The 20,671-nt window shown below is 43.2% G+C and overlaps 1 protein-coding gene across 2 annotated transcripts in view; it reads left to right on the forward strand.

Moving 5' to 3' along the window:
• Positions 1 to 20,671, forward strand: part of LOC121549120 (glutamate receptor ionotropic, kainate 2) — a 192,226-nt gene that overhangs the window by 147,458 nt on the left and 24,097 nt on the right. For both annotated transcript variants that reach the window (XM_041860975.2, XM_041860976.2), the window contains exons 10-15: positions 2,859 to 2,978; positions 3,178 to 3,264; positions 4,291 to 4,514; positions 10,108 to 10,226; positions 13,111 to 13,328; positions 13,824 to 14,049. In XM_041860975.2, the coding sequence (XP_041716909.2) occupies positions 2,859 to 2,978; positions 3,178 to 3,264; positions 4,291 to 4,514; positions 10,108 to 10,226; positions 13,111 to 13,328; positions 13,824 to 14,049 (994 nt within the window). The remainder of the gene's footprint in view (positions 1 to 2,858; positions 2,979 to 3,177; positions 3,265 to 4,290; positions 4,515 to 10,107; positions 10,227 to 13,110; positions 13,329 to 13,823; positions 14,050 to 20,671) is intronic.

Below are 20,671 nucleotides of genomic sequence, written 5' to 3' on the forward strand. Positions count from 1 at the left end.
TGACTCCCAATCAGAGGCAACGAGTGTCAGCTGGGTGTCTCTGATTGGGAGCCATATTTTACTGTTTGTCTTGCACTTTGTGTTTTGTGGTTTCTTGTTCCTTTTGGTTGTGTATCGAAGGACTTCACGTTTCGTTCTTTGTTTTGATCGTGTGATCAGTTGAATAAATATAATATGTTCACCCGCAACGCTGCGCCTTGGTCCTCTCCATTAGACGATCGTGACAGAAGAAACCACCTTAACCAGACCAAGCAGCGTGTTCAGGAGCCATCGCTGGCAGATCTCCGTGGCAACCTCGACTGGATCAAGCAGCGGGACGAGGAGAGAGGATGGACGTGGGAGGAGATGATTGCGAGTCTGGCAAGAGGGAGGAGAGACCCCCAGGAAATTTTTAGGGGGGGGCTCACGACGTCGGGCCAGCAGGTGTACGGGTTAGAGCGGTGCAAAGCGTTGGCAGAGAAGGCCGCCAGGTTAGGGGGGCCACTGGGCACAGAGGAGAGGGAAAGTGTGGAGGCACGGCGAGAGGTACTGGGGTGTGTTACCAGTCCGGTCCGGCCCGTTCCTGATCCCTGCGTGGGGCCAGTGGTGCGCGTCCCCAGTACGGTCCGGTCTGTTCCTGCCATTCCCACCAAGTCAGTGGTGCGCGTCGTCAGCCCAGCCCGGCCTGTTCCTGCCATTCCCACCAAGTCGTAGGGCGCGCCCAGCCGGCCTGGTAAGTCGTGGCGTCGCCAGCCCAGTCCGGCCCATCCAAGCTTCCCGCACCAAGCCAGTGGTGTGCGTCGTCAGTCCGGCACGGCCCGTTCCTGCTCTCCGCACCAAGTCTGTGGTGCGCGTCGCCAGCCCAGTCCGGCCCATCCAAGCTTCCCGCACCAAGCCAGTGGTGTGCGTCGTCAGCCCTGTCCGGCCCGTTCCTGCTCTCCGCACCAAGTCTGTGGTGCGCGTCGCCAGCCCGGTCCGGCCCGTCCAAGCTCCCCGCACCGGGTCAGTGGTGCGCGTCGTCAGCCCGGTCCAGCTCATTCCTGCTCCCCGCACCAAGTCAGGGGTGCGCTTCGTCAGCCCGGTCCGGCCCGTTCCTCCTCCACGCATCAAGCCAGGGGTGTGCGTCGTCAGTCCAGCACAACCCGTGCCTGGGTCATGTCCGGAGCCGGATCCGCCGCCGAGGCGGAGTGCCCACCCGGTCCCTCCCCTGTTGTGGTTGTTTGGCGCGGCCGGAGTCCGCGCCTTTGGGGGGGTACTGTCACGCCCTGGCTCTGGGGACTATGTTATGTTGAGCCAGGGTGTGTAAGTCTATGTTTAATTTTCTATGTTGGGCTGAGTGACTCCCAATCAGAGGCAACGAGTGTCAGCTGGGTGTCTCTGATTGGGAGCCATATTTTACTGTTTGTCTTGCACTTTGTGTTTTGTGGTTTCTTGTTCCTTTTGGTTGTGTATCGAAGGACTTCACGTTTCGTTCTTTGTTTTGATCGTGTGATCAGTTGAATAAATATAATATGTTCACCCGCAACGCTGCGCCTTGGTCCTCTCCATTAGACGATCGTGACAATGACGCTTGGCATTCAGGCCAAAGAGTTCAATCTTGGTTTCATCAGACCAGAGAATCTTGTTTCTCATGTTCTGAGAGTCCTTTAGGTGTCTTTTGGCAAACTCCAAGCGGGCTGTCATGTGCCTTTTACTGAGGAATGGCTTCCGTCTGGCCACTCTACCATAAATGCCTGATTGGTAGAGTGCTGCAGAGATGGTTGTCCTTCTGGAAGGTTCTCCCATCACCACAGAGGAACTCTGGAGCTCTGTCAGAGTGACCATTGGGTTCTTGGTCACCTCCCTGACCAAGACCCTTCTCCCCCGATAGCAAAGTTTGGCCGGGTGGCCAGCTCTAGGAAGAGTCTTGGTGGTTCCAAACCTCTTCCATTTAAAAATGAAGATTCCACTGTGTTTGGGGACCTTCAATGCTGCAGAATTGGTACCCTTCCCCAGATCTGTGCTTCGACACAATCCTGTCTCGGAGCTCTACAGACAATTCCTTCGACCTCATGGCTTGGTTTCATGCTCTGACATGCACTGTCAACTGTGGGACCTTATATAGACAGGTGTGTGCCTTTCCAAATCATGTCCAATCAATTGAATTTACCACAGGTGGACTCCAATTAAGTTGTAGAAAGAGCTCAAGGAGGATCAATGGAAACAGGATGCACCTGAGCTCAGTTTCAAGTCTCATAGCAAAGGGTCTGAATACATATGTAAATAAGGTATCTTTTTTATAATAGTTTTTTCATAGAAAAACAACAATGTTTTTGCTTTGTCAGTATGGGGTATTGTGTGTAGATTGATGAGAATGTTTTCTTTATTTAATCAATTTCAGAATAAGGCTGTAACGTAACAAAATGTGGAAAAGGGAAGGGGTCTGAATACTTTCCGAATGCGCTGTATATGAACAGATGTCAGTTCCCTTTAACCGCTAGGCTACCCCATAGCTGGAGTATGATGTATGTTTCTCTCTGCTCTCTTTTATCATCATTCTCTTTCTTGTCCTTTTTTTGCCACTCTTTGTTGCCGTCCTGCTCTGCTTTATCATCTCTGTCTTTTCTCATCCCTATCTCTACCTCTCTCTCGCATCCTACCACCTCCCTTTGTCTTTATCCCCTTAATTTGCCTCTCCCTCCTTTCTTCTTCTCCCTCCATCACTCCTTGGTCTTTTCTCATCCCTCTCTCTACTCTTACCCCCTCCATTTGCCTCTTCCTCCTTTCTACCTGTCCCTCTCTACCTCTCTCCCCCTTTACCTCCCTCTCCCTCCTTTCTTCATCCTCCCTCCTTCCCTCTACCTCTCCCCATCCCTCCCACCCCCATCTTTCCTTAACAGGTGGAGCCCTATGTGATGTTCAAGAAGTCCGACAAGCCGCTGTACGGAAACGACCGCTTCGAGGGCTATTGCATCGACCTGCTCCGCGAGCTCTCGGGGATCCTGGGCTTCCGCTATGAGGTGAGTGGCTTTCCATATGGCTCAGTTGGTAGAGCATGGGGCTTGCAATGCCAGGGTTGTGGGTTTGATCTCCATGGGGGGCCAGTATGAAAATGAATGCACGTACTACGACAAGTGTCTGCTGAATGGCATATATTATTATTATTCCTGTTGTAGTTGTTACTTTTATAATTAATATCACTGTTATTATTATTATTAGGTGCGCCTGGTGGAGGACGGCAAGTATGGGGCTCTGGAGGAGAGCACGGGCCAGTGGAATGGCATGGTCAGGGAGCTCATGGACCACGTGAGTAGTGGAGTGGAGGAGTGGACTGTTGTCATGGTTACCGTGGTGGTTATTGGTGGGTTGCCGTGGTGATGAGCATACGGTTTGGCGGATAATGGATACAATGGAGCATGGTCTTTGAATAGGTTCAGAGGTTTTGACTTTATAGGGTCTGTTTGTGTCTATAGTGCACCAATTATAATAAGGATGCTTTTTAGTCCTTTCACTTCCCAGTTCCCACCAACTCTTGCAGATTTCTTACATAGCACTTTTATTTAGCAAGGTAAGTCATTGAGAACAAGTTATATATTTAAGCAATAAGGCCCGGGGGGGTGAGGTATATTGGCCAATATACCACGGCTAAGGGCTGTTCTTAGGCACGACGCGAAGTGAAGTGCCTGGATACAGGCCTTAGCAGTGGTACAGTATATTGGCCATATACCACAAACCCCCTTATTGCTATTATATACTGGTTACCAACATAAATAGAACAGTAAACAAGTATTTATGCATCATACCAGCATCCAGGACCCAAACTACACGGTTTATAATTTTCCCTTGTCCTTCTTGGATCTTCCTCACATTCTCAGTGACTGGTCAAAGTGTTGACAGAGAGGTGATCCTAAATTATATCTGATAGTTTCTCATGTGATACTACAGCCCTGATTGGTGGACTAGCTCCACTCCCCAATCTATGTCCTAATTATATTGGTTTTAATTTTATTTCGGTCAAATTCTTATTTACAATGACGGCCTACACCGGCCAAACCCGGACGATGCTGGGCCAATTGTGCGCCGCCCTATGGGACTCCCAATCACAGCCGGTTGTGATACAGCCTGGAATCGAACCAGGGGGTCTGTAGTGACGCCTCAATCACTGAGATGCAGTGCCTTAGACCGCTGCGCCACTCGGGAGCCCATGTGATACCACAGCCTCTAATTGGTGGACTATACCCACCTCCCAATGTCCTAATTTGATTAGTTCTGATGTGATTCCACAGCCTCTGATTGGTGGACTCCGACTCCTTCCCCCATCTCTGTCCACAGAAAGCAGACCTAGTGGTGGCTCCCTTGGCCATTACCTATGTGAGGGAGAAGGTCATCGACTTCTCTAAGCCCTTCATGACCCTGGGGATAAGTATCCTCTACCGCAAGCCCAACGGAACCAACCCGGGCGTCTTCTCCTTCCTCAACCCCCTCTCACCCGATATCTGGATGTATATTCTTCTGGCTTACTTGGGTGTCAGTTGTGTGCTGTTTGTCATAGCCAGGTAACATGCCATCCCTCACCGCTCACTTTCACAAACCAGACAGTGGCTTTTCTCTCCCTCTTACGATACTAGTACAAGCCCAGAGTGTGAAGTTATTCTACCTGTGAAACAAACTCTATGCCCCACAGGAAAGCTTTGACAGTGTGTGAATGAAGTCCGGCTGACTGAGGCAGTGTATATGCCCTTAAGCTCATGTAAAGATTTCTTATGTTAAATACTGTGGACATGCCCTCAGACTGAGGGAAACTGTATAAGTATCCTATGGCCTTGTCTGGCCTTTGGTTGTATATTGCTTTGTTCAGCGTTAGGAGCTGAGTACAGTATGTTTATATAGCTATATAGCTAACTGGTTTTCTGGATTTGATTACAACCATTTAAAGACGTATTTTTCGCAACCAGAAAAATACGTCTTTAAATGGTTGTAATCTGATCCAGAAAACCAGTTTACAACAACAATATGACGCCATTATGACATCCCATGCCCAATGTTGCCCGCTGGTTAGTAGAATTCCCCTGAAGCCTTTACTAATCCTATGTAGAAAAGTGTTCATTAACCCCAGAACTCTGGGGTGCCAGCTGTTGAGTGTTCTTTGGTTTGACCCCAAGAGTTTTGTGGTTAATATACTTTTTCCAAATGTTACTGGCCTTTTGATCACCTGAAAGGAAGGCAACAACTGTCACCTAAGTTGGTTCAGAATATGCACTTGTTTTATTGTCATCTTTATCGAAGGTATGTTGGGTAAGTTTCTCTATATTTTCAATGTAGCCTTTACATGGTCTTACGTTTACACAGTAAAATGAACCCAGATATAGCTGCAACATTGTCTGAGTGCAAGCATGTTTGTGTGTCAACATTATGTGTGTATGAAATTGTGCTTATTATAACAGATCCACAACAGAACTCTGTGCCAACATAACGGAAATGGTTCAGTTAACCACACTCTAGTAATATGATAATAATAAGTGATGAATAACCTTGCTTGAAACCTGAAGACTTGGTCTTGGAGGCTTTAGCTCAGTAGGCTATAATAGTGCTATGGAAATTCAGGGAACCTGGGTTTGAACCCGGTAAATCACACCAATATTGCCTATACTATAGTCTTCTTTATCAGATAACTCTTCCTCTCTCTCCTCCATATGGGTGTGGATGTGCAATACCTCTAAGCCTGATGTGCTGATTTCTGTCCAGGCGTCAACTTGCTGAGCTCTCTCATAATAGTAGTATTGACCACTCAACAAACAGATTGATTGGTTAAGTCCCTATATGTCAAGGATATTGTTTTCTTTAACCTCTACGGGATCGGTGTCCCGTATACGGGATGGTTGAGCTAACGTGCGCTAATGTGATTAGCATGACTGTTGTAAGTAACCGCAAACTTTCCAGGACATAGACATGTCTTATATGGGCAGAAAGCTTAACTTCTTGTCAATCTAACTGCACTGTCCAATTTACAGTAGCTATTACAGCGAAAAAATACCATGCTATTGTTTGAGGAGAGTGCACAACAACAAGAAACGTATCACGGCAACTGGTTTGATACATTCACCTCTGAAGGTAAATAATGTACTTATATTCAGTAATCTTTCTCTGATTTGTCATCCTAAGGGTCCCAGAGATAAAATGGAGCATAGTTTTGTATGATAAAATCCATTTTTATTTTCTAATGTAGGAACTGGGTTCTACAGTTTGAACCCCTGCTGTCTCTGGCTCCACACCCACCCCACCCGGCCACCTAGATGTGTGAAAGTTAGTGTATAAGTTAATGAACTATCATGTATGACATTCCTGGGAGTGTGTAAACTTACATTTTGTATTACCATATCATTTTTATATGTTCTCTATAGTTATGTAACTTGAAAATGTATCAATTGACCAATTTGGCACATTTGGGCAGACTTTATACAAAATAGTCTAGTATTGCAACGCATCACTGGATCAATCTGAAACTTTGCACATCCACTGCTGCCATCTAGTGGCCAAAATCTAAAGTGCGCCTAAACTGCAATTTTAAATTGTGGCCTTTCTCTTACATTTCAAAGATGATGGAACAAAACAAATATATAGAAAACGCTTGTTTTTTTGTTTGTATTATCTTTTACCAGATCTAATGTGTTATTTTCTCCTACATTCATTTCACATTTCCACAAACTTCAAAGCGTTTTCCTTTCAAATGGTATCAAGAATATGCATATCCTTGCTTCAGGTCCTGAGCTACAGTCAGTTAGATTTGGGTATGCAAAAAATTGGGAAAGATAGGGTCCGATCCTTAAGAGGTTAATCCCCTCCAAATAGAGCCGGTAGTGCAGCCATAGATGGAGATATCTCAGTAGTAAAGCAGTAAAACTTCAGATCTCTAAGGATTTAAAAGCTCATTCGACCCACATCTGAAGGGCTAAAAGGAAGTATTTTCCTACAATCGACAGAATTGTATTTTTCTCTCATTTCTAAGCTGTTTCCTACAAAATTTAGTTAATTCTTTGCTCTTTCTTTATTCACTCAGAGGGTGTCCTCAATCATAGAACACACGCGTATTAAGTCACAAAAGATATCTCAGTAAACTTGGACGATGCATGTGACATTCACAATAAGGCTCCTGTCATCTCTATCTCTCTCACACACACACCTCTCCTCAGATGCCCTGAGACAAGAAAAGAAACAGATCTATAAAGCTGGCTAGAGTAATTGAATCCAGCAGACAGATGATAGGAGGGTGCCTTTTGGGTTATTGTGACCCTGGATAGGAGAGGAGGATGAGAAAGAGGAGGAGAAGAGGCGGAGGAATCCTTTTGTTATTCTGTGTGGAATTTTGCATGTCCCCTGTCTGTGCTGTGTGTGTGCGCGCGTGCATGTGTGTTTGCCTGCACAGGGTGACCTTACATTCCCCTGTTGGACACTTCTCTCCTGTAGCAATCAGTGTGCAGAACAAGACCCAGAGAAATACAGGGGTGGAACGCAGACCAAAAGGTCACACAGAGAAACCTCACACACACAATCGCTTCCTTTCACACGCACACAGTTTCAAACTGTCACACAATGTCACATAGCACACCGCGCCACAGGGGACATTGAGCGGCGCACGGTCTCTGGCGTTTACAAGTAGACGGAGCTCATTGAGATTCCGGTCAATCAGGCGGCCCGATGGGGCTGAGGAAGAATTATAGCGTGTCATCACAGCCGTGTCCACAGAAATGAATGCCATGTAGACTGTAGCAGCAGTAAAGCGAAGGCTAAATGATACACATCCCAAATGGCACCCTATTCCCTATATAGTGCACTACTTTTGACCATAGGGCTCTGGTCAAAAGTGGTGCACTATATAGGGAATAGAGTACAGTTTGGGATGATCCACATACCAAACTGGTTTTTAAATAAATACTCCATAAATGGCCCGCAATTCATCATGTTTGTGGAATAAACTTTTCTTTATACAGCAAACCATAAACACTAAGCAAAGTTTTTCTGATTACAGTTTACAATGTATGCTAATCAGGGATGTAATGGTAAACACAAAGGTTGGTAAATGCTCAACAACGCTTATCCAAACTACGCTAACTTGGCGTAATAGGTGCGTAAAAAACTATTTTCTAAATAAAAATGTGTGTAAACGGTATTTACATGCATTTACCCTCCCTTACTTCCCTGATCCTATTCATGTGAGTAGCCTAGTATATATCAATGTCAAACATCAGTAACTACTAGGAATTTATTCTGAAACAATGAGCAGGACATTAAACCTGGGCTGTGTTCCAATGTCCATACCACTTAGAGTACATTAATTATAGTGTGTTACAATGTACGCCGGGAGTCAGGAAGCAAGTACAGTGAGTGCATTTAATGATAAATAAAACATGGCACAAAACAAGAGTAGCGCACAGCCAGGAACAGAGTAACATAATCAATAACGCCTAGGGAAGGAACCAAAGGGGGTGACATATATAGGGGAAGTAATCAGGAAGGTGATGGAGTCCAGGTGAGTCTGATGAGGAGCTGGAGCGCGTAACGATGGTGACAGGTGTGCGTAATATAGAGCAGCCTGGTGACCTAGAGGCCAGAGAGGGAGTATACGTGACATAGTGATAGTATGGAGATTGGAACAAAGCCCTGATGTTTTTTTCAAAGCCCCAGCCCATGGGTGTCTCTATAGCTCTCTGTATATTTGATGTTGTGTAGGTGACGATTGCCACCCTATTCACATATGCCAAGTTAAAGCACAGGTTCCTGAAGAATACTAACCTGAAGAATACAAATACAAAACAATACAACAAATTATACAAATATGAGCTGGGTGCTCTCCTCTTCCCTCCACTCTTCCACTTCTCTAGAACAAACTCAATCAGGGCCTAGATTCACAAAACCTTCTTAAGAAGACATTTCTTCTTAACTGCCATTTTTTCCTTAACAATAGATTTAAGAAGAAAGTTAAGCAAAGTTGCTATTCCTCAAAAAGGTTACTGGAAATGTTATTGCGCTATTACTTATGTTTCTCCTTAAGCAAAAAGTTCAGAAGAAATTAGAATGTTGAAAATAAAGTTATTGGAAATGTTCTTAATTCCTAGATAGCTTAACCCTTGTCTTAAACTCAGGGCAGTGAGAGAAAAAGCTCATGAAAGCAATTAAACATGTTTAATTCACTCACAAACTTCATCTGAACGTTTCAGTATTGATTATTTTAAACCCAAGAACATGTTTTAGAACAGTAATCTTAGTAAGAAATATGCTAACATGATTGCCATTGCTAGCTAGATAGCTAGCTAAAGCGGTTGCCTACCAACAACCATCTTAAGAAGTGTTTTGTGAATCTGGGCCCAGGTTCTGATGCTTAATACTAACCCAATCGCCTACTGCTAATGTGACTCCACTCTCATTTACATAATAAATTAAGAATATCCCTGGTCGCCCTTAGAGGGCAGAGAAGCAGGGAGGGAGGGAGGGAGTGATGGGGAGGAAAAAAGGAGAAAGTGAGTCAGGCAATGGAGGGGGAGGAGGATTAGACGTGTGCAAGGAAGACTATGGATGGAAGAAGACAGGTTGGCTGAATTGTGGAGGGGTGATGGGGCTTCAAACCACCAGGGGGGAATCAGAAAGGATCTTCCAGTTGATAAATCTCAATTAGTTCCAAAGATGAATAGGGATGGGGACGTTATCTCCAGTGACAGGGTTATCCCACTCCATCGATTGGGCCTCTCACAACAAACTGAAGGCATTTGAATACGTCAATATGTTGGGTGAAAGGGTAAATTATTTGTGTTTGGTCTCGAGAGGAGCAAGGGACCCAAAGGGCATAGTAGAGGATCATAGGAGCTTCTATTGTTTTTGCCACCTTACAATAACACGATTTGCACATCATGTTTTTGTCTGTTTAGGGAAGCTCGAATGTTGTTTGTTTTTTAATGTAAAGGTATTGTATGTGTTCTATTGGACAGAGGAGAGATTGTCGAGGAGATGGGGTGTGTGTCAAAAGAAGTCGGTCGGATTTGTACCCATGCTGACACCGGCAGATGTGTGCTGTAGGCACTAACAACTAGACCATCCCAGCCATGAATGTTATTCTGTTTGACTGATCTTAGTGTCTGTGTGCTCTCTCCACCACAGGTTTAGCCCGTACGAGTGGTACAACCCCCATCCGTGCAACCCGGACTCGGACGTGGTGGAAAACAATTTTACACTGCTCAATAGTTTCTGGTTCGGCGTCGGGGCACTCATGCAGCAAGGTAGTTGCCTCAGCCTGCTGGTGCTGTGGCTATCTCCGCATCCCACTCTCTCTGGGGTCCAAGGTTTTAGGCCAGGCTCCGGGCGACACAGGGGCCTCTGGGTGTGTGCTGCTAGGTGGAAAGAAAAATAGTTATGAAGCAACTACACAGGGCTTATAAAGGGTTTATGAAGGCATAATTTAGCGTTAAAAGTTGTAGTTGGTTTAAAGTGGGAACAAGAATAATGTTGCTACATCGTTTTCTGATCGAAATTAAAGAACAGAGACGCAAGCTGGAGAGGAAAATATACTGAACAAAAAAATTAACACAACATGTAAAGTGTTGGTCCCATGTTTCATGAGCTGAAATAAAATATCCCAGAAATGTTCCATATGCACAAAAATCTTATTTCTCTCAAATGTTGTGCACAAATTTGTTTATATCCCTGTTAGTGAGCATTTCTCCTTTGCCAAGATCATCCATCCACCTGACAGTTGTGGCATATCAAGAAGCTGATTAAACAGCATGATCATTACAATAAAAGGCCACTCTAAAATGTGCAGTTTTGTTACACAGCAAAATGCGACAGATGTCTCAAGTTTTGAGGGAGCATGCAATTGGCATACTGACTGCAGGAATGTCCACCAGAGATGTTGCCAGATTTAATTTTCCTTTCTCTACTATAAGCCGCCTCCAACATCGTTGTAGAACATTTGGCAGTACGTCCAACCGGCCTCACAACCGCAGACCACGTGTAACCATGCCAGCCCAGGACCTCCACATCCGGCTTCTTCACCTGCGGGATCTTCTGAGACCAGCCACCCGGACAGCTGATGAAACTGTGGGTGTGCAAAACCATAGAATTTCTGCACAAGCTGTCAGAAACCGTCTCAGAGAAGCTCATCTGTGTGCTCGTCGTGCTCACCAGTGGGCAAATGCTCACCTTTGATGGCCACTGGCACGCTGGAGATGTGTGCTCTTCACGGATGAATTCCGGTTTCAACTGTACCGGGCAGATGACAGACGTTGGCGTATGGCGTTGTGTGGGCGAGCGGTTTGCTGATGTCAACGTTGTGAACAGAGTGCCCCATGGTAGCAGTGGGGTTATGGTATGTGCAGGCATAAACTACAGACAACGAACACAATTGCATTTTATCAATTGCAATTTGAATGCACAGAGATACCGTGATGAGATCCTGAGGCCCATTGTCGTGCCATTCATCCACCGCCATCACCTCATGTTTCAGCATGATAATGCATGGCCCCATGTCGCAAGGATCTGTACAAAATTCCTGAAAACTGAAAATGTCCCAGTTCTTTCAGGGCCTACATACTCACCAGACATTTCACCCATTGAGCATGTTTGGGTTGCTCTGGATCGACATGTACAACAGCATGTTCCAGTTCCCGCCAATATCCAGCAACTTCGCACAGCCATTGAAGAGGAGTGGGACAACATTCCACAGGCCACAATCAACAGCCTGATCAACTCTATGTGAAGGAGATGTGTCACACTGCATGAGGCAAATGGTGGTCACACCAGATACTGACTGGTTTTCTGATCCACACCCCTACTTTTTTTTTTAAGGTATCTGTGACCAACAGATTAATATCTGTATTCCTAGTCATTTAAAATCCATAGATTAGGGCCTAATGAATGTATTTAAATTGACTGATTTCCTTATATTAACTGTAACTCAGTTAAATCTTTGAACTCTTTGCATGTTGCGTTTACATATTTGTTCAGTGTATATTATTTCAAATTATTATTATTTTGTATATTTTGTGCTACGTGGCCAGAAGTTAGCATTACAGTGAAGGTGTCTCCTTTAGTTTTATTGCAACTGAATGAACATAAAAGTTATAGTCCTCATCGAAGTAATACATTTGAGTAGCTACTTTAACAGCCATTTACATTTAGATTGGTTCCTCTATTCTTGAAAGATAATTGCAGAGAAATTAAGTTACTATATATAGATTAAATGGGGTCGCCTTGCAACCCTCCCCCAGTATATATATATATATTTTTTTAATGGTAAGGGTCTCAGTGTAACAGATACCCTTTTCACACGACTGAGCAGAGTCTGTGCTGGCCTGGTTACGCATCCACCATAGTTGGAACAATGCTGAAAAGGACAACGTGAAAGGAAAATATCAAAGCATGTTTGAGTGAGCATGATAGTGTGAAAAGGAGAATAAAGAACCAGTGAACTAGCCTATAGCTATGACTTATCTCTTACCAACTAGCCATGCTGCACTTATTGAACAAGAACAGGTTGGTGTCAGGTGCCACTACCCAGAGTCCTCTCCCATTACCCGCAACAAATCAGCGTCCAGAGAGTAGTGGGACGTGGGGTCAGGATGTGAGGTTACCTTGGGTACATGACAGTCAGACCCAACCAGGTTTTCAGTTTCCACTAAAGTCTTTATTGTGAAATGTAAACATGTAACTTTAAAGAAGTGACTGATTTGTGTTGACGGGCGGTAAGTTAAATGAGTAAACCTTTAGGACCGGTTTCCTGGACCCAGATGAAGCCTATTTAAGGACTAAAATGATCTGTCAATGGATATTCTCCATTCGACATGCTTTTTAGTTGAGGAGTAGGCTTAATCTAGGTCCGTGAAATCAATCCCCTACTGTCCAACTCCCAATACATAATGGAGCGGCTTAAGTACAACACCTAGCAAACTTTCTTACTATTGGACGGACAGTCCCAGGGGCCTGGATTCCAGACCCAATCAGGCTACCACCGGATGATCCACAGAGCACAATATAACCCCCCCACTAAGTCCTTTGTGGATGTTGCCTATGTAGACATCTTCTCCATACACCCTTGCTGCAACTTATGGAAGTCTTTAAATGTGTCTCCACTCCCTACACCCCTATCATCCCCTCCTTACCCAGGCTCAGAGCTCATGCCTAAGGCCCTGTCCACCCGGATCGTGGGGGGCATCTGGTGGTTCTTCACCCTCATTATCATCTCCTCCTACACGGCCAACCTGGCTGCCTTCCTCACCGTGGAGCGCATGGAGTCACCCATCGACTCGGCCGATGACCTGGCCAAACAGACCAAGATCCTGTACGGAGTGGTGGAGGACGGATCTACCATGAACTTTTTCAAGGTAGCTAGCTGGGCTAACCATTGGGCTAACTGTGACAAGTGGTCTTCTGCGGTGTTGTGGTTGTGGGTATCCCTCAAATAACTATCTGCTGTAGGGAAAGCCAGCAAGAAAATATAATAAACCCCTCAGTTCAAGGTACTAAAAAAGTATTGGCCATGTACTCTTATAATCTCTACCGGACACAGCCGAAATAGGACTGGTCACCCCTCTGAGCCTGGTTCCTCTCTAGGTTTCTTCCTAGGTTCCTGCCTTTCTAGGGAGTATTTCCTAGCCACCGTGCTTCTACATCTGCATTGCTTGCTCTTTTGGGTTTTAGGCTGGGTTTCTGTATAAGCACTTTGTGACATCTGCTGATGTAAATAGGGTTTTATAAACCAATTTTATTGATTGATTGATACTGGAAAAGGCCAGTGGTATATGAATCCAATCAATTATTATTAGAAGAAGTGGATTTCTTTAACCTCTCTTTCTTTTCTTCCTCCGGTGGTTTGACAGAAGACGAAGATCTCTACCTACGACAAGATGTGGGAGTTCATGAACAGCCGGAGAACGTCTGTGATTGTGAAAAACATAGACGCGGGCATCCAGCGCGTGCTCACCTCCGACTACGCTTTCCTCATGGAGTCCACCACCATTGAGTTTGTCACCCAGCGCAACTGCAACCTTACCCAGATAGGGGGCCTCATCGACTCCAAGGCCTACGGAGTAGGAACACCCATGGGTAACGCATATTGTCCTTATCGTCTATAATAGTCTGTATCATCTATATCGCAGATATCGCTTATATATCGCCTATATCATCCACACCGTTCATATCTCCTATATTGCCCATGTTGCCCATATCACCCACATCGCCCATCACTCATGTCGCTTTCTACCTGTCAATGACAATGTATATCAGAACAAGCAGATACAAGTTGGAGTTTGGAGGGTTGATACAGATAGGGCTAATGTACTGTATGCACACTTGAAAAGGTAGAATAATTAAGTGTTATGAATGAGGTCGGGCGGTAAGGGTTAAAGTGAAGGGGAAATGGACAATAAGAAATATTCATAGGAATTCTACACAGAATCTAGGATTTCCCCACACATTAAGACAATTGTACAGCTTGACATTTGAAAATACCATGCCTGACATAGATAGCTACAGGATCACAAATCAACTGTTTTGTCTCTGGCATTTCAGTTGGTATGTGTAAACACTGTTCCACTTGACACATACAGTGCATTATAATACACCAGACATGCCCAGCTTTTTGTGTTGGGGCAACAATTTTGCCTGGCACATAAAGATTATGTACCACAGAGAAGGTTATGGGTCCGTATTCCTGGAGCATATCAGAGTATGATTACTGATCTAAGATCAGTTTTAGTTTTTGGATAATAATGAACAAGATCACATGGAAAGGGGGTACCTGATTCTAGATCAGCACTTCTACTCTGTCGCTTTATACGTACGGCCCATAATGTATATGCTAGGTCACATCTCATGGACTCCACGGGAAACAGGCAGGAAAGCTGTTGCTAGTGTTTTCTAATCCCAGTGTCACCGGGGTTATTGCGGTCATGATGAGGCCGCAGAGACCACTGCAACCCCTGGGGTTCGATCCCAGGCTGTATCACAGCCAGCCGTGACTGGGAGCCGCATAGGGCGGCGCACAATTGGCCCAGCGCCGTCCGGGTTAGGGGAGGGTTTGGCCAGAGGGCTTTCCTTGACTCATCACGCTCTAGCGACTGCTTGTGGCGGGCCGGGCGCCTGCAAGCTGTCGTCAGTCGAACAATGTTTCCTCCGACACATTGGTGCGGCTGGCTTCCAGGTTAAGCGAGCAGTGTGTTAAGAAGCAGCGTGGCTTGGGGGGTCATGTTTCAGAGGACACATATCGCAACCTTTGCCTCCCCCGAGCCCGTTGGGAAGTTGCAGCGATGAGACAAGATCGTACCTACCAATTGGGGAGAACATTTGGTAAGATTACAAAATAATATTTTTTAAAAATCATTCCATCAGACACATTGCTAAATTGTCTCCTATTGCATGCCTGCTGTGACATGTTTTTTCTTCTATATATCTATTAATACAAAAAAACTGTGTTTTTAGTGAAATATTAGCTTTTTTCTGAAGCCGAAAAAGACAGGAAATTCAAAAGCTAATTTGACCTAACAAGGCTTTTCAGCATAAGTAGCTTGACTACTGCTAGAGTACTGTAGCTGTATTGATCTACTGTACTTCAACAACAGATGTACTCACATTGGATGGGTTGATTAGGATTCAACCTTCTCTCACACAGCTTAATACATATCTTAGAGTAGGTTTACCCCATTAATGTACCAGGTAATGTAAACATATTTTTTCACTTAAGACATAATCCAATTCCACTCATTTAAACATTATGGAGAGGTTTTCCCGGACACAGATTAAGCCTAGTCCTGGACAAAAAATCAAGATCAATGGAAAATCTCCAGCCAAAATGATTTAGGGTCCATGACTAGGTCATCTGTGTCTGAAAACTGCTCTTATCCCTACATTTGACCAAGCATAATACATAAGCCTACTGAGACAAGGTAGTTGACAGCATTTGTACATACAGTACTTTGAAGCTATACATGGTTTATGGTCCTGTTATAAACAATGGAGTAATGCAACCTTATATTTTGGGTTATGATAGGGTAAGACAGTTGCACTATGCACTTGAGACATTTATAAGTTATAGTATTTAAAGGGTACATTTGTAATTGCTTAATATATTGCTTTTTACTACAGTTATTTACACACACCCATTGATTCTTGAAGAACATCATTTATATAATAAATGCCTCATGAGCTTAGTCCAATTGTCATATCCCATCAGAACCCAAAATATATGCTTGTTCTACTCAATTGTTCGTAAACAATGTAATTAGAAACAACCACTGTTTAGCCTCTGAATATGGTTAACATTTTCATTTTGTATCCATAGAGCTATTGATGAATTTGAGTGGTTAAATTATTATTATTATTATTATTATTATTATTATTATTTCTTCACCACCAATTCTTTAGCTTTTTACCAAAACAGTGGTGGGGTGTTGGCTTTGTTGTTGTTTTAACTGCAGATTGACCCTTTAAGAACCAATCGGTATATATCAAGATTAGGAACATTGAACAGATTCCCAGATGGCAGATGAAAAAACATGTTACATTACCTGGTACATTAATGGGGTAAACCTACTCTAAGATATGTATTAAGCTGTTTGAGAGAAGGTTGAATCCTAATCAACCCATCCAATGTGAGTACATCTGTTGTTGAAGTACAGTAGATCAATACAGCTACAGTACTCTAGCAGTAGTCAAGCTACTTATGCTGAAAGCCTTGTTAGTGCATAGGTAAAATTAGCTTTTGATTTTTTTTCGACTTCAAACAAAAGCTAATATTTCACTTAAAACATTGTTTTTTGCATTCATCTCCAGGGTTTTTTCCCGGAAGGTATGATAATAGCGCAAGTTCTGCCACCAAACATTATTACAATGCATTATAACTATTTGAAATTGCATTACATTTACATTTTAGTTATTTAGCAGACGCTCTTATCCAGAGTGTGCCCCTGGCAATACATAAATAAAAAAACAAGAATAGTGCCATTTGGTTTGCTATATATAAGGAATTTGAAATTATTTATACTTTTACTTTTACTTTTGACACTTAAGTATATTTTAGCAATTACATTTATTTGGATATTTAAGTATTTCAAACCAAATACTTTTAGACTTGTATTCAAGTAGTATTTTACTGGGTGATTTTCACTTTTACTTGAGTCATTTTCTTTTAAGGTATCTTTACTTTTACTTAAGTATGACAATTGGGTACTTTTTCCACCGCTGTGAAATTGCATAAAACAACATGGCTGTCAATGGTAGCCTAAAATGGTTGGTTTTCTAAATACTACAGCTCTTTAACAGTTTAAGCTACAGGCACTAGACCAACTGTAAAAAGGTATTACAATTACATAGCTAGTTAATGCATACATTTACATAAAAGGAATACATTTCCCACAGTACCATGAATGATTTTCTCAATATCCCAATATCGAACAAAGGCATTTACCTTTTATTTGGATCACCATTAGCTTTTGCAGAAGCAGCAGCTACTCTTCCTGGGGTCCACAAAAAACACAAATCATGACAAGTAACAAAACACTGATACACTGATAGACAAGGACAGTCACACAAATGTAAAATACAACTATATACAAACAATACATCAAAAAAATACACCACCTGCGAGCCGCCAGTTGAGGAACCCTGATGTACGGTCAAGTTAGTTCAGACAGTATAACCGGGAGAGGTAGGTGAGGCCAAAAGTAAGATTAGAGCCATTATCATAGATGTGTGGCAGAAGAGGTGGGAGAGCAAGCACAAGGGCTGGCATTTATACGCCCTCCAAAGAAAGGTCGGTGGACCAAGATTCAAAGGTCAGATTAGGAAGGAAGAGGTGGTGTTTATATAGTTGTATTTTAAATTTGTGTGACTGTCCTTGTCTATCAGTGTATCAGTGTTTTGTTACTTGTCATGATTTGTGTTCTTTGTGGACCCCAGGAAGAGTAGCTCCTGCTTCTGCAAAAGCTAATGGTGATCCAAGAAGTTCGGTTGCGCCTATGACATCTGGTTGGCAAGCATGTGAATGGTTTGTGTACTGAGTGTATGGTTGATGAAACCGTAAAGCATGTGTTGATGTATTGTTGTAAGTACCGGATTGTGTAAGAGAGGGAAAGATTGATGTGTAGGGTTATTGAGGTTGGATGGGGTGGGTGGGGTTTGGAAGGGATTTGGGGGAGGGTTTGTTAGAAGTTAGTTGGGCTCTTTTTTAGTAATACAGGGTTAGGTAGGAGGGTTTAGTTTTTCTTAATGTTTGTTTCTTTATTCATGTAATCTGTAAACTGTGATTGACTACATACTTCAGTACAATAGGTGGAGGCATTCACCTCTAACGTTTGTTTGTGGCCACCATAATAACATAGAAGATGAAAAAGACCGGGAGAGATTTTGCCCTAGAAATAAGAATAATATGAACAGGCTTCTTATTTTGCAAAGCTCGCGCACGCAACAGGGGCGGTCTGTTCAGCATGTAACCCAAATGATTGACGGTTTTGCTGTTGTATGATGAAGTTTTTCTATTGACTCATGTAACATTTTGGGATGTGAGATATGCGTTGAGACCTTATGTACAAAAGCCGCTTCAGTATTATAATTTTTAAACATTTGGACACGTGGCAAGTGTTTGCAGAATAAACAAATATGTTGTTGAAGAGTCTGAGGAAGCACGGTGCTGTTATTGTAATGGGAATCATGCTCCCGAGTTCCCGGAGTGCCATGTTAGGATAAAAGAGGTTGCAGTAACTAGGTTCAGGGGTATCCAGCAGGTCTTCTATGTTGAGGCAGTGCAAATAGCGGAAGGATCAAGTGGAGATAAGATGAGAGTGATGCCCCACAGCCTGCAGTGAATGTTGTTCATCAGAGGAATCCAGAGATGCTAACTGTTGTGTTTATTGCGCAAATGATAAATTGCACGGGACAAACTAATAAGAAATCTTTTTGAAGGTGGCAAAAATAATTCACGGCCAAAATGTTACAGGAAATACTGAATGAAGAGGTTCCCACTCTCAGGCTCCTGATACTGTATGGATCTGAGAAGACATTTGAATCCGATTGAAGGAGTAAAGTTTTTGTTTTTGTTCACCCATTAAAGTTGATCAGTTTTCACCCATCCCATGCACCTCTAACGTTGGTTGCAGACCGACATAATACCATAGAAGAAGATTAGGACATCTTCTTCAGAGATTGGATTACTGTACCAGTGTTGAATATCCAAACTAAAATAGCTAACTAGCTATTTTGTTAAGGTAAGAAATATTTAAGGTAAAAAGTTGTTGCTTTGTTTGTCACTGGGCAGTGACATTGTATTGCCGATTTTAGCAGACACGTTATTTAGCTATCTAGCTAACTATCTAACTAGCTAGCTAACATTAGGTCACAGACAACTAACTAACTAGGTAGTTAGACAAGTTATCTAGCTAGCTGGGCCCGGTTTCCCAAAAGCATCTTAGGGCTCAATTCATTGTTAGAACCTTTGTAGCATCATCGTTAGATCACCGAGCTTTTTCCCATAACCATCGTTACTAAAGTTTCTCATGAAAACGCAAATTATTTTGCGACTGCCTCAGACCACTCGTAGAACAGCTAAGTACATCATTAGCTAGGTTTTTTGCCCATCCGTGTCACTTTATAGAAACACAGATAGACGGATAGACAGAAGATCTCCACTAAAAACAAAATCAAGTTGTTTATCTGTTTTTCTGTGACCGCCGTCAACTTCAGAACGAATGTGACAGTAGCTATGTTTCCATTAACTTGTCCAGTAGACATTTAGGTAGACATTTAGAACGTTTGCATAGAAAATAGATGTGACAATTGCCTACTAGTGTGCATTTTCATTTAACTATGTTGTGTCGATAAAAAGAGCTGGACGTAATGATGTCACACCTACAAAAATGACAGCGTAGAATAAAAATGTAGTGGTTGAAGTTTCAAATATATATTTATGAAAATTGCTCATTAAGAAATTGGCAACAGCCTACAGTGGCTTGTGAAAGTATTCATCCCCCTTGGCATTTTTTCTATTTTGTTGCCTTACAACCTGGAATTAATATGTATTTTGGGGGGGGGGTTGTATTATTTGATTTACACAACATGCCTACCACTTTGAAGATGCAAAATATTTTTTATTGTGAAACAAACAAGAAATAAGACAAAAAAAACAGAAAACTTGAGCGTGCATAACGTGTTGAGAGAGGTGTTGGGTTTGCGCCAGACATAGCGTTTTCCTTGATGGGCAAAAAGCTACATTTTTGTCTCATTTGACCAGAGTACCTTCTTCAATATGTTTGGGGAGTCTCCCACATGCCTTTTGGCGAACAGCAAACGTGTTTGCTTATTTTTTTCTTCATGTAATGGCTTTTTTCTGGCCACTCTTCCGTAAAGCCCAGCTCTGTGGAGTGTACGGCTTAAAGTGGTCCTATGGACAGATACTCCAATTACCGCTGTGGAGCTTTGCAGCTCCTTCAGGGTTATCTTTGGTCTCTTTGTTGCCTCTCTGATTAATGCCCTCCTTGCCTGGTCCATGAGTTTTGGTGGGCGGCCCTCTCTTGGCAGGTTTGTTGTGGTGCCATATTATTTCAAATTTTTTATAATGGCTTTAATTATGCTCCGTGGGATGTTCAAAGTTTCTAGATTTTTTTTATAACACAACCCTGATCTGTACTTCTCCACAAATATGTCCCTGACCTGTTTGGAGAGCTTCTTGGTCTTCGTG

The sequence above is a fragment of the Coregonus clupeaformis genome, unplaced genomic scaffold (assembly GCF_020615455.1).
Source record: "Coregonus clupeaformis isolate EN_2021a unplaced genomic scaffold, ASM2061545v1 scaf0104, whole genome shotgun sequence".
Taxonomy (NCBI): Eukaryota; Metazoa; Chordata; class Actinopteri; order Salmoniformes; family Salmonidae; genus Coregonus; species Coregonus clupeaformis.